At 37.9% G+C, this 15,281-nt stretch overlaps 1 protein-coding gene across 1 annotated transcript in view; it reads left to right on the top strand.

Annotated features, from left to right (window-relative positions):
- The window catches only part of TMPRSS11A (transmembrane serine protease 11A), a 41,999-nt gene extending 27,482 nt beyond the window's left edge, over positions 1-14,517 (top strand). Inside the window, exons 5-8 of the mRNA XM_065914611.1 lie at positions 3,559-3,730; positions 7,974-8,233; positions 12,372-12,514; positions 14,356-14,517. Of these exons, the coding sequence (XP_065770683.1) occupies positions 3,559-3,730; positions 7,974-8,233; positions 12,372-12,514; positions 14,356-14,517 (737 nt within the window). The remainder of the gene's footprint in view (positions 1-3,558; positions 3,731-7,973; positions 8,234-12,371; positions 12,515-14,355) is intronic.
- The last annotated feature ends 764 nt before the right edge of the window (positions 14,518-15,281 follow it).

A 15,281-nucleotide genomic window follows, 5' to 3' on the forward strand; every position in this document is an offset into this window, starting at 1 on the left:
CACATATGTTGTGGTTTTTTTTTTTTTTTTACAAATTGAAGGTTTGTGGCAATCCTGTGTTGTCAGATGATAGTTAGCATGCTTTAGCAGTAAAGTACTTTTTAATTAAGGTATGTATATTGTTTTTTTAAAACATCATGCACACTTAATGGACTAAAGAATGGTATAAACATAAACTTTTAAATGCACTGGGAAACCAAAAAAATTTTGACTTTTCTTATTGTGATATTTGCCTATTGCAGTGGCCTCAAACTGAACCCATAATATCTCCAAAGTATGCCTATAGTTTTAAAAAAATAAAACAAGAAATTTACTACCTTAAAACTACATTTGACCAAAAATTGAGTTTCTTCTATAAATAAAGACTGAGAATCTGTACTGAACAACTGATTCTTCACCATATAATGACTTAGGCATGCCTTTTATGAGTTTATTGGATATTCTCAAAAGCTTCCACTTTGTGTAGTTCATCATCATTAGTTTCCCAAGTGAAATTTATAGAAGATAAGTGGAAAGAAACATTCTCGTTGTGCATAATGGGAAGTTAAATGTGGAGAATATGGGTCTGAGACACATGGTTTTACACAAGTAAAACCATCCATCCTCATTCTACCTATTAAACCCTTTTGTTTTGAAAACCATCCCACTTTTCATGCAACCATTCATCAATTTAATTTTAAATGTTCATATTTCCTTTATCAGGTTACCAACTTTGCTGGAAATGACAGAATTTTATCTTAGATTCTGTCCAATAATTCGCCTCTACCAGTATCCAGCAGGTGTTTGATAACAATATATAGTAGTTCATTCATTCTTTGGGAGGGGGACATTTTGATAATTTAAGAACTGTGTTTTAGAAGTATTTTAACTATAGTTTATGTGGTAGTTTTCAAAGTTTTTTTTTTTCTTTCATCCTTAAACCCTTGCACCAAAGAAAGGCTTAAGTGAAATCTTAAACAGAAGAGATAAAAGCAGACTTGTTGTTGTTGAGGCTGAGTTTGAACCTAAAGACTCCATTAGTTGCTCCCTCTTTCCCTACTTTCTCTATATCCTTAAGTTAAATTCAAAGATTTCTCCTAAGCCATTGGAAAGCCACTGTTCCATATTACTACAAACGATTTGTGGGTTTTGATTATACATATTTGAGCCTTAATCACTCACTGCTTATTGCCTGTATGTGCAGTGCTTAGTCACTCAGTCATGTTTGACTCTTTGCGACCCCATGGACTGTAGCCCACCAGGCTCCTCTGTCCATGGGATTCTCCAGACAAGAATACTGGAGTGGGTTGCCATGCCCTCCTCCAGGGGATCTTCCCAACCCAAGGACTGAACCCAGATCTCCCGCAGTGCAGCAGAATTCTTTACCATCTGAGCCGCCAGGGAAGCCTAGAGTTTGCCGATAAATCTCTACAAAAACCACACATATATCCTGTTATATCAGCTGTTTTCCTGACTCATCCATAAGCTCAAATTTCTGGATTCCATTTATGATGAGTACTCTCTGATAATTTCTGGTCACTGAGACCAACTAGGAGAATATCAAATTATCATTCTTTGTTCTATCTTGTTTTTCAGCAATGAGCTCATCAACAGGGAAGCTAACTGTCCAAGCATGTAAGTCTAGTTAGCTTATAAACACAAGTTCCATTTCCATCTCAGAAAGGATAATATCTTCAAATATTAACTCATAATTTCCCACTCATGTTCCACATTTTCTTTTGGAGAGAATAACAATTGTGTAAAAAATGAAAATACTTTTTTTCTAACTCTAAAATCAACCATTTTGTCATCTTTATCAAAAATATTTTACATGGTGGAAATCTAGGAGCAATTTGAAGAAATTTTATATTTCTGATTTGGAATAAATGGACTTACCTTGATAATTTTTAAATGCTACTAATTATGCTTTCTACTGAGAAGTAAAATTATGAGAAAGTGAGAAATGGGAAAGAGATAGACCCCTTTACTTGTGATTGTCTATACAATATACTGACCATACTCTTCTTCATTGTTGATAGCAGCTCCACTCACTCACTTCATATCATCATTTGCTTCATATCATTGTGACCTAAATTTTGAAAGAATTTTTTAAAAGTGGTGATGACTTCGAGCAAAGGGGTTCATTCATTTTCATCTCTCTTGCAAACATACTATACATTTTCACTCATTCTTTCAATAAATATCCTTTTAAAATCTACCAAGTGCCAGAAAGTGTCACTAAGACATGATTCCTCCTTTAAAATTAGAGGTTTGAATTTAGAGTAAGACATGAATCAACCAGGAAATGTTAAAAGAGCATGATAAATGCTATGGCAGAGATAGTGCAGTGAAAGTCAATCCACAGAGTCAGCTAACCTGACTTGGTCTTGTGGGGTCTGAAAGTGACCCTTGAGACAGGAGAAAAGAAGGGCCACAAATCAAGTGACAAGTGGGATGAATGTCCTGGGCAGGGGGAATATTATGTGAAAATGTCTTTGGAAAAGCAAGCAGACGATCACTTCCTGTAAATGAAAAATGCCGGTGTGGCTGTGATATAGGATTGGGCGTTGAGGACACGAGAAAGGGGTGTGATTAAGTCATCAAGGACCAGAATCACGCTAACACACTTCAACTTTATCTGGAGGTCAGTGAAAAGTCACTAACGGGTTTTAGACACATCAGAAAGGCCACCCAGGTTTCAGGGTGGAGAATGGATTGGAGGAGCAGCACTGGAGGCAAGGAGATGATCAGGGAAGCTGGTGCAGTCCTCCAGCTGAGAAAAACAGTAGTTTAAACTAGAGATGGCAGCGACAGGGATTTCTCAACAACTGGCCACAGTAGCAGTGTCATCAGCACGAGTAAAGTGAATTTCCTCTTTGATACCTAATTTTTTGGAATAAATATTGAATCTTCCATATTTTCTTTATTAGCAGCATGCTTTATTATTTTATTATTATTTATTATTAAACAGGCTTCATTCTTAAGCGGGAATCCTAAGCAGCAAACTAATCTCTGATCTGACGCACACAATAGAGTACTTACTTATCCCCACTTATAGTGAATGTGATATTTATGTGGAAACATAGAATCCTCCACCCTAAAGAGTAAGAGACTGGTCATGATGCATTAACCATGCCCCTTTAGGAACTAGTCATTCAGAAAAATGTATGAGAGAAGGAGTTCCAAGGAATTGGCAATTACTTCTCTGATCAGTTCTTCTGTTGAGGACTTTTATGTCAAAATAACATGGTGGGATCACCTAAAGCTAGGAAACAATAATCTTAGCAGGAGCTCCCAGAACATCTGGATAATTGACACTGCAAGTCCTCAAGACACACACTTTGTGGTGTGTCAATACTTCTCAGACTTACATAGCTTCGGTGGGCAATGTATATCCATTCTATAAAGAGAGGGAGTGAGCAAAACATCAAGGAGGAGGAAATACAGAAGGTGGATATTAACATTGTACATGTTTATATGATGACAGATGCAAGCATTGCATGGCAGCACTCTACTAATTTCTCTGTATCAAGAGTTATGGAGGCATTTTTTATCAATTAATGATCGCATCTCTTTCAGGTTGTGGGAAACGAGCTGTTCCATTAGTAAGCAACAGAATAATGTCCGGAGAGATCGCGGGCAAGGCTGCCTGGCCTTGGCAAGCTTCGCTTCAATATAAGAACATACATCAGTGTGGGGCCACCTTGATTAGCAATACTTGGCTTGTTACTGCAGCGCACTGCTTTAATAAGTAAGTGATTGATATTAACTCACTGCTACTACTTAAAAAACCATCTGAGTTTTATTGTCTTCTGAGTAAAAATCAACGTCCCCAAGTATTGCTGAGGTACAATAAGAGAAGCATCTTTCACGTCTTTTTCTAAAGTATAGTGTTGTACTTGAACTTATTTGGAAAGTTCGTAGGGGTAGTAATCACTATTCAAGTATATGCTAATCAAGTCCTTAGGGTTTTAAATAAAGAAATTATGGCTAGAGAAGGTTTGGATATAAGGGGACCCTCCTACACTGCTGGTGAAAATGTAAATTGGTGCAGCCAGTATGAAAAACACTATGGAAGTTCCTTTTAAAAAAACTGAAAATTGAGTTGCCACATGATCTAGCAATCCCACTCCTGGGCATATATTCAGAAAAAAACTTTAATTCTAAAAGATACGTGCACCCCAATGTTCATTGCAGAACTACTTACAGTAGCCAAGACATGGAAGCAACCTAAATGTCTATCAACAAATAAGTGCATAAAGAAGATGTAGTATATATGTACAATGGACTAGTATTCAGCCATAAAAAGGATGAAATAATGCCATTTGCAGCAACACAGGTGGACCTAGAGATTATCAGTCTAAGCAAAAAAAGTCAGAGAAAGACAAATATCATATGATATCACTTATATGTGAAATCTTTAAAAAGATACAAATGAACTTATTTACAAAACAGAAGCAGACCCACAGACATAGAAAACAAACCTACAGCTATCAAAGGGAAAGAGTGGGGAGGGATAAATTAAGACTTTGGTATTAACAGGTACTCACTACCATATACAAAACAGATAAACAACAAAGACCTACTATATAGCACAGAGAGCTATATTCAATGACTTGTAATAACTTAGAGTGTAAAAGAATCTGGAAAAAGATTCAAATACTGAATCATTTGATGCATACCTAATGCATTTTGAGTGAGTAAAAGTCCTTCAGTTGTATCTGACTCTCTACAGCCCCCAAGGCTCCTCTGTTCATGGGGATTCTCCAGGCAAGAATACTGGGAATTGCCATGTCCTCCTCCAGGGGATCTTCCCAACCCAGGGATCAAACCCAGGTGTCCCACATTGCAGATGGATTATTTACTGAGCCACCAGGGGAGCCCAAAATATTACGCATCAAATATAATTCAATCTTTTTTAAAAAAAAGAAATAATTAGGGTGATAAACAAGTATCCATATGCACAGCATCTGTATCTTTGCCTATTCCTCTTCAATGATGTTATTAATAGTTCTCTTCACTTGTTAAGTAACATGCGTCAGTTCAGTTCAGACACTCAGTCATATCTGACTCTTTGCAACCCCATGGACTGTAGCATTCCAAGCTTTCCTGTCCATCACCAACTCCTGGAGCTTGCTCAAACTCATGTCCATCAAGTCGGTGATGCCATTCAGCCATCTCATCCTCTGTCTTCCCCTTCTCCTCCTTCAATCTTTCCCAGCACCAGGCAGGATCTTTTCTAAGGAGTCAGTACTTTGCATCAGGTGGCCAAAGTATTGTAGCTTCAACTTCAATATCGGTCCTTCCAATTAATAGTCAGGACTGATTTCCTTTAGGATTGACTGGTTTGATCTCCTTGCAGTCCAAGGAACTCTCAAGAGTCTTCTCCAACACCACAGTACAAAAGCATCAAGTCTTCGGCACTCAGCTTTCTTTATGGTCCAACTCTCACATCCATACTTGACTACTCGAAACACCATAGCCTTGACTAGACAGACCTTTGTTGGCAAAGTAATGTCTCTGCTTTGTAATATGCTCTCTAGGTTGGTCATAGTTTTTCTTCCAAGGAGCAAGTGTCATTTAATTTCATGGCTGCAATCACCATCTGCAGTGATTTTGGAACCAAGAAAATAGTCTCTCACTGTTTCCATTGTTTCCCCATCTATTTGCCATGAAGTGATGGGACTAGATGCCATGATCTTAGTTTTTTCAATGTTGAGTTTTAAGCCAACTTTTTCACTCTCCTCTTTCACTTTCATTAAGAGGCTCTTTAGTTCTTCTTTGCTTTCTGCCATAAAGGTGGTGTCATCTGCATATCTGAGGTTGATATTCCTCCCGGCAATCTTGATTCCAGCTTGTGCTTCATCCAGCCTGGCATTTCACATGATGCACTCTGCATATAAGTTAAACAAGCAGGGTGACAATATACAGCCTTAACATACTCCTTTTCCAATCTGGAACCAGTCTGTTTTTCCATGTCCGATTCTAACTGTTCTTCTTAACCTGCACACAGATTTCTCAGGAGGCAGGCAAGGAGGTGGTTAGTTGCCACGGAATTTTAATCTTATTATATTAGTAATATATTTTACTGGGAGATGGTATTCCATAAAGAACAGAGAGAGGCAAACAGACATGTGATACTAGGCATATAATTTAAAACATCTAGGCTCTATTTTCCTTAAGTATAAAACAAAGGCCTTACTAGATGATGTTTCATTACTAGATGATCTTTCCAGTCCCTGTATGCGCCATGATTCACCAACTGCTCAAGCCCACAAGCTAGAAGTCACTCACAATCATCTCTCATAGGACCTCTGACAGCTTTACCTAACCCACTCTTACCTTCTAACAGTCAGTCAGTCAGCCATCTCATCCTCTGTCGTCCCCTTCTCCTCCTGCCCCCAATCCTTCCCACCATCAGGGTCTTTTCCAATGAGTCAACTCTTCGCATGAGGTGGTCAAAGTATTAGAGTTTCAGCTTCAGCATCAGTCCTTCCAATGAACACCCAGGACTGATCTCTTTTAGGAGGGACTGGTTGGATCTCCTTGCAGTCCAAGGAACTCTCAAGAGTTTTCTCCAACACCACAGTTCAAAAGCATCAATTCGTCAGCACTCAGCTTTCTTCACAGTCCAACTCTCACATCCATACATGATCACTGGAAAAACCATAGCCTTGACTAGACGATCTCTGTTGGCTAAGTAATGTCTCTGCTTTTTAATATGTTATCTAGGTTAGTCTCTCAGTTAAAATCAACCAGTGAATTCCTATATTATTTGAACAAAATCTAAGCACTTTATTCAAGACCTATTTGTTGTCATTCAGTTGCTATATTCTACTCTTTGCAACCCATAGACTGCAGCATGCCAGGCTTCCCTGTCCTTAGCTATCTCCAGAGTTTACTCAAACTCATGTCCATTCAGTCAGTGATGCCATACAACCATCTCACCCTCTGTTGCCCCCTTTTCTCCCTGCCCTCAATCTTTCCCAGCATCAAGGTCATTTCCAGTGAGTCAACTGTTTGCATCAGGTGGCCAATGTCTTGGAGCTTCAGCTTCAGCATCAGTCCTTCCAATGAATATTCAGGGTTGATTTTCTTTGGTATTGACTGGTCTGATCTTCTTGCAATCCAGGGGACTCTCAAGAGTCTGCCCCAGTACCACAATTTTAAAGCATCAATTCTTCCACACTCAACCTTCTTTATGGTCCAACTCTCACATCCATACATGACTACTGGAAAAACCATAGCTTTTACTATCTGGACCTTTGTTTGCAAAGTGATGTCTCTGCTTTTTAATATGCTGTCTATGTTTGTCATTGCTTTTCTTCCAAGGAGGAAGCATCTTTTGATTGACCTATAAAACACTCTAAAATCTAGCCCCTGCCTACCTCGCCAACCTCATTTCCCACCATTTTTCCTTTGTGTTCTGAACTGCAGTCAGTCTGTTTTTGGGATATTTGCCTGAAAGTTTATCATCCCATCTTCCCATAGCTGACTGCTCATCAACCATGTCTCAACCCAAGCGCTATGTTCTCAAAAGTGACTTATTTAACTACCCCCTTGTACTCTAATCCACTGCCCTATTTACAGTCCTTATCGCTGCTGTAAGTTATTGATCTATTCATTCGTTTTGCTCTTTTTCCTTCCTTGAAATCAAACGTACCCACCAGCAAGGGCTTTTCTGACTTGTTCATCACTTTATTACTGGCACTTCAAATAAGTTTCAACATATAGATGATCGATAAATATTTACTGGAGAAATGAATGAACAACATTTTATAGGCTTTACAGTTCTAAAATTCAATAATTCTGTACTGGATTCCGGCTCAAAGATGCTCTTTGTACATATTTTATCTTTCAAAATAGTAGCAGTATGGTCAAAGAAAGCTATCATTGAATCCAAGTGTATTAGGGTAGAATTTTCTTTTTTAATAGCCTACATGAAATTATTGTAATGCAGTTCATACATTCTGTTCATATCTAAACTTTTCCAGTAAAGCAAACCCACATCAGTGGACTGTTAGCTTCGGAACAAAAATCAACCCTCCGTTAATGAAAAGAAACGTCAGAAGAATTATCGTCCATGAGAGGTACCGCTTCCCAGCAAGAGAGTACGATATTGCTGTCGTGCAGTTCTCTCCCAGAGTCACTTTTACTGATGACATCCGTCGAATTTGTTTGCCAGAAGCCTCTGCGTCCTTCCAACCAAATTCAACTGTCTATATCACAGGATTTGGAGCACTTTTTTACGGTGGTGGGTATCTAAACACGAATCACGGAGCTCTAAGCTCTATTTACGGCAGTGTTATTTAATGTCCATCAGTAATATCCTGTCAGACTTTTCCACAGAGTTTGGCTTAGGGCTCTTGTTCTGCAAGTGAGAGAAACTCCAGCCAAACTAACTGAAGTAAAAAATAATAATATCATGGCAAATTTGGCCCTTGTAATTTGGAATCAAGAGGTGAGGTGAGTCCGACTTCAGATACGTGTGGAGTCAGGACTCTGTGTGACGTCGTCAGGCTCTGACTCTGGGTTTCTCCACGACTTGGTTCGTTTTCCCCGGGTCACCTTCATTACACGGGAGTCTAGCGCCACATAGTGGTGAGCGCGGCCAACAGCAGCTCAGCGTGTGCATCCCCTAGCTGATGCCAGAGAGGAACATGGCTCTCTCTTTGCCAGAATCTATGTTAATCCCTGAAAAAGGTCTCTTTTGGCCCAGCTTGTGTCCAAGGGTACCAGACTGACTGGTTGACTCAATTCTCACTCTTGCGCCTACAGAAAGAAAGGCAGATATGTGACTGGAAGCCTGGTCAGAAGCACAAGTAATGAGGGAAAGACAGCTCCAACAGGAAAGGCCTCAAAGAAGATATGAAGGGAAAGAAGGTTCCCTCAGAAACACTGAGGTCTATCCCTAGGTACCACTGTCTGTGCCATGCAATGCCAGGTACACACTAGATATGCTCAAATACGCATGCCCACCTTCACTCTGACACCCTCACTTTGAGCCTCCTCTTTTTCACCTCCCCTTCCCCTTCGCTTGCTCCGTCACTTAGTTTCACTTTTCTCAGTCACCTCAAAAATGTTTCCTTTGCTCAGCTATAATCTCCAATTGCAGCAAAATCTGCCTCAGAACTAAAGAGGCTCATTAAGAGTGATTAGGGGTAAGAATACTGCATAGAGACAAATCATCTCTGATAATAAAGCTTCCACTGACCTCTCTAAAATGATTTAACTTGATATACTAATCTCCTAAGAAATAAAATTGGCTTCATGTTTTAAGGTTTTCAAAACATACTTAGACACAATCTGGATTCTAAAATCTGGTCCAGGCACATACATATAACAACAGAGACCGGGTTTCTTTGACTCTAGGCTTGAGAAAATAAGAAAGGACTTTTTGAGAATGACAAAATTCATTCACAGAGCTCTGTATAATTTATTAATATACAATAAACTCTAAAGAATAAATCATTAATTCTCATTCTTCACTAAAGAACCAGGAATACCTTTCACTAATGTGATTGATGATGAACTTGATGGTCTTTAGATTTTTCTCCAGATGTCCCGCGTGGTTTCTTTAAGGTTATATTTCCAATCACAGAAATTATTATCCATAGCGAAATAAGCCCAGGGAGCTGTAAGCCTGACAATAATATGTCTTCTCTCTCTCTAATGGATCTTCTCCTAAAATAGAGTTGCATTCTTCATTTGATGAGGGGAGCATCTCAGATTCCCTTTGGCTTGATGGAAAGAAATAATTTCTGACCTGGAGTCTAAGGTTGGCATAGAAATATATCTGCCATAATAGTTCTTGAATAGCAATAGAATCTGATTTATGTAGAACACTATAATTAGCAACGGGATACCTACTTTTTTAAAGCACCCATGGAACATTCACCAAGATACACTATATCTAGGTCTATGAGACAGTCTCCAACAAACTTAAAAGAATAGAAATCATATATACTACCCTCTCTGATGATAATGCAATCAAACTAAAAACCAGTAACAAAGAGATAATAGGAAAATCCCTAAATGCTTAAAAATTAAACAACACACTTCTAAATAATCCATAGATAAAAGAGGAAATCTTGAAGATAATTATAAGTAATAATAGAATGAAATGAATGCAGGATGCAGCTAAAATAGTACAGAGACAGGGAAACATAGCAAAATGCATGTATTATAAGAAAGCTCTCCTTTTAAGACACTAGAAAAGAGGAGAAAATAAACCTAAAATAAACACGAGGAAGGAAATAATATAAGAAAGAGTGGCAATGAATACAATCAAAATTTAAAAATGGAAAAAATTGAATTTAAAAACTGATTCCTTGAAAAAAGATCAATACTTTCTGGGAAATGTCATTAAGCATTATCACAATATTTAAGAAATAGTTCAGGGATGTACAGGATTTGTAGGCTAAGCTTTTTATAACTCCTTGCCAATGAATTTTATTAAAAAGTTATGAATTTACTCTGTCACCTATAATATGCATTTCATCTTACCTTTCCCAGAACTGGGCATGAATTATTTTTAATTGATAGTATAATAGTAAAAAAAATTACACTAATTGTACTCAAAGAACAGAATATCTTGAGCATTTTTAAACATTTTAGCAAATACCTGTCCAGAAAAAATCCTGAATTGACATTCTAGAGAAATTAGTGTCCATTATTAGCTTTCTACTGCTGTGTAACAAATTGTCACAAATTTAACAACTTGAAAGAAAATGCATTTATTATTTCACAGTTTCTATGGGTCAGAAATCCAGACATAGCATAGCTGGCATCTCTTCTCAACGTCTCACAAATTAGCAATCAAAGTATTGCCTGGGGCTGAGGTCTCATCTATGACTCTTTTCCAAGCTCACTGGTTGTTGATGGAATTTAGTTTCTTGCACCTACAGAGTTTATGGCAGCTTGCTTCTCCAACACCATTGGGAAAAAGTCTCTGAACTCAGGGAAAGCCTACTTCAGTTCAGTTCAGTTGCTCAGTCATGTCCAATTCTTTGCGACCCCTTGGACTGCAGCACTCCAGGCTTCCCTGTCCATCACCAACTCCCGGAGCTTGCTCAAACTCAGGTCCATTGAGTTCATGATGCCATCCAACCATTTCATCCTCTGTCATCCCCTTCTCCTCCTGCCTTCAATCTTTCCCAGCATCAAGGCCTTTTCCAGTGAGTCAGTTCTTCACATTAGGTGGCCAAAGTATTGGAGCTTCAGCAGAAGGCCTAAATCCCTTTTAAAAGGACTTATCCGATTAGGTGAGGCCCACCTTGGATAATTTCCCTTTTGATGAACTCAGTGTCAAGCTGACTACATCTTAATTAATCTTCAATATTCCCTCACCTGTGCCGTAGAATATAACCTAATCATGAAAATGACATCCATAATATTCACAGATCCCACTTAGACCTAAGGGAAAAGAGATCACATAGGAATCTTGGGCATCATAGTAGAATTTTGTCTACTGCAGGGTCAATTTCCCAATCAGCATGTGGCTGATGCAAAGAATCCCTGAATACTTGTAATATCATTGGTTTCTATCATAAATAGTTGTCTTCTGCATTAGTATCAGTTTCTATAACTCAGGCTCTAGTTTATGACCTGGGGTTACAAAATTATAATATATAATGAAATCATTGCCTTTACGTACATGTCATTATGTGTGTGAGTATTCCCCATAAAATGTAAAGGATAAAATAAAGATATATAGTTATTTTATCAAGCCAAAACTGTCTAGGCCTACAAAGTTTCTGGGAACAATCTGGAATCTACAAATAAAAACTTATTTAAAAAAATGAATACCTCCCTAAATATACAAACTGATTGTTTTTAAGTAAAGGTACAAAGGCTTTCCAGAAAAAAGAAACAAAATGTTTTCCTTGCTAGTATAGGTATTTAAAAATGAGAAAAGGACAATTTTCATTTATATTTTCCAGAGAATAAGTAGAACTTTTTTCCTTAAGAACTGCTTATATTAACTGCATCTTGTTTGACTATTTTTGTTGATGTTCAGTCGCTCAGTCATGTCCAACTCTTTGCAAACCCATGGACTGCAACAAGCCAGGCTTCCCTGTCTTTCACCATTTCCCAGAGTTTGCTCAAACTCTTGACCACTGAGACAGTGATGCCATTCAACCATCACATCCTCTGTCATCCCCTTCTCCTCTGGGCTTCTATCTTTCCCAGCATCAGGGTCCTTTCTAATTAGTCGGTTCTTTGCATCAGGTGGCCAAAGTATTGGAGCTTCAGCATCAGTCCTTCCCATGAATATTCAGGACTGATTTCTTTTAGGATTGACAACTTTAGCTTGAAATAAAAAGGTCTGCACTTCATTCTGGCTAAGAATATTGGTTGTAAACACTAAAATTACTTTGCTTTTTCTTAAGGGGAATCCCAAAATGATCTTCGAGAAGCCAGACTGAAAATCATAAGTGATGATGTGTGCAAGCAGCCACATGTGTATGGCAGTGATATAAAATTTGGAATGATGTGTGCTGGATATCTGGAAGGAATATATGATGCCTGCAGGGTAGGTGGAGAGAGATTATTTTGATGTCATTAACTAAAAAATATTTATTTGGCTCAAAAATATTCTATGCTCTTTAATATAAAGAGCATATTTTACTAATATAGTCAAATCCAGAGATTATGTCCATGCAAAAATTTATAAATGCTAATTTCAAACACAAACATTTTAATGTTTTATTAAGCAAAACAAACAAATTAAAGCAAAACAAACTAACCAAAAAGCTTCCTTGATGTTATCAAACTAACCAATAAAATTTAATTCTAATACCAGAAATCCAGAGTTTCATAAAGCAGAGTCTCTTTCCTTAAAGAGCTAACATCTAGAAAGGAAACAATCATGAATAATAAACAATGATGTAATAAGTTATATAAAGTAGAACAATTTTTTTATTTAAAGTATAGTTGATTTACAATACAGTATTAGTTTCAGGTGTGGAGAATAAACATTTTTAGCTTGAAGGGAACATCTTTGGAACAAATATTAGAGAGATAATATTTCAATGAGGTCTGAAGGATAAAGAACATTCAGCCGGTTATAGAATAAGCAGAGATATTATAGAGAAGAGATAAAGCATAGCCATGTTATGAAAGTGTGAAATTACAATTCATATTTGAGGCAACTGCAAGTAATCTGTTGGGTCTTAGCCTAAGGAGGATGAGAAGTGAGAAGCAGTTAACGGTGAGAAGGTGGATGAGGTCAAGTTGTATCTAGTCCCCTTTCCAGGGCCCTCCTCCTGTCCAGCATCTGTCCTGCATGTACATTTTCAGACAAATGCATTTGTAATATGTGTTTCATCCTGTAGGCACTTGCTTTATAAGTGTTTACAAGAACACGTGGGGGTTCTTGAAAACTCCGAGGAGGTGATTCCACATGGTGAAATGATGGGAATTGTATTGTCATCAGGAGGCAGAAAACCCTGCCCGGAGTCCCACAGATTACAGCGCATAGGCCACCTCTGTCAGAAAGCCATGGGCTGGGCCAGAGCAGAATCTGGTTCACATCTAGCCCCAGTTGCTAAGAGTGTGGAGGGAGGCAGCTAGCATTCAGGGATTCCAGAGAGAGGTGGATGCTATGACAGACAAGTGGAAGGCGGTGACTGGAACACAGAGGACATGGGAATCGAGGTGAATGGTGAGATTAGTGGTAAGTCTCTGGATAGACTGGTGGTCATAAAGAGCTTTCACTGCATTGGGGAGCATAGGTAAGATTCCTGCCTTGCGACTATGCAGTGCATAATAAGGCAGCTCTAGGCAGTTCTCGTCATAAAAAAGTGGGGAAATCATCAAGGAAGGGACTCAGGAACAATGGAAGCAGGAATACAGGGATGGCTACTAGCGTTCATGGGGAGGGGTTCCGTCTATCCGTTTAAACAGAAGCCCAGGCACCCTACTTGGAGTCAGGGAAAAAACACCACCACAGCTTGACTTTGTGTGTTGTATACTTGAAATTTGCTAAGAGTAGACCTTAAGCCTTCTCACCACACACACACACTCATGCACACTTGCACACATGCACACCAAGTAACTATGTGAGGTGATGGATGTGTTAATTAACCTGATCAGGGTAATCATTTCACAAAGTATATATGTCAGATTATCACAATGTACACTTTAAATATATATGATTTTATTCATGAATTATACATCTATAAAACTGAAAAAAAAACTTAATGTGAAAATTGAACTCTAAGACTTTTATAACTACTGAAACCCATGTTTCAATGAATTATCCTATAATTGGTAGTCTAAAAATATACTTTCTAATAATATGTGGCTCATCAAAATATCTAAAGTAATAAGTTTCATATTTAATTCATTTTCTTTCTCGTTTTTTCTTTTCAGGGTGATTCTGGGGGACCTTTAGTTGGAAAGGACATTAAAGATACCTGGTATCTCATTGGAATTGTGAGCTGGGGAGATAACTGTGGTCAAAGAAACAAACCTGGAGTCTACACAAAAGTGACTTATTACCGAAATTGGATTACTTCAAAAACAGGCCTCTAATTCACTATACAACTTAAACACTGAGAGCTGTATGCAGGTCATACGTGCATGTGAATCCATATATTCTGTGGTTGTAGTACAATGAAGTGAGATTAAATGACATGATTTATTTCCAAATCACTTTAATCAACCAAAAACCCCATGGCCAATTTGTAAAGGATTTAAATTTATAAGATAGTGAGCCAGTTTAGCCTGGTTTAAAAAATACAACAGAGATATTGAGCTTTTTAAGTCAGTGAACTAGAGTATAGAAGAGAAGCAATGCAAATTTTTGAGGATAATCCATAACATTTTTAGGGTGCCTTTGTTAGGGATGTCTTCTTAAACAAGAAACTTTTTAAACTCTCAGAGTTTAGGAAACCCATGTATAATTTTCTATCATTTCTCCAGAGTTCACAAATACTTATTTCCCCCTTTTTTTCTTGTTCTTTCATGTTTTCCAAAGAGATTTTACATATTTTCCACTTACAAATCCATTGGAAGGATTTTAATTTTTTAAAAAGTTATATCTAAGAAACAAAGTCTGGTGATAAATCAAGCCAGAGATCTTCTAACCTTCGTCTGCTGTGAAATCTCCCTGCTTTTTCAGTGATAAAGATAGCATAAACACACACATACCCCACACACATGTGCACACACAGAATATCCCTATCTTCAGATATTCCCAGAAAAGCATGATTGATAAATAGAGACAGTAATTAGCTAGTCAAAAATGTATTTTTGTTTCAAATATTTGGGGGAATGTGATAGTAACTTCAGGAGCT

This window comes from Muntiacus reevesi, chromosome 22 (assembly GCF_963930625.1).
Source record: "Muntiacus reevesi chromosome 22, mMunRee1.1, whole genome shotgun sequence".
NCBI classification, from domain to species: domain Eukaryota; kingdom Metazoa; phylum Chordata; class Mammalia; order Artiodactyla; family Cervidae; genus Muntiacus; species Muntiacus reevesi.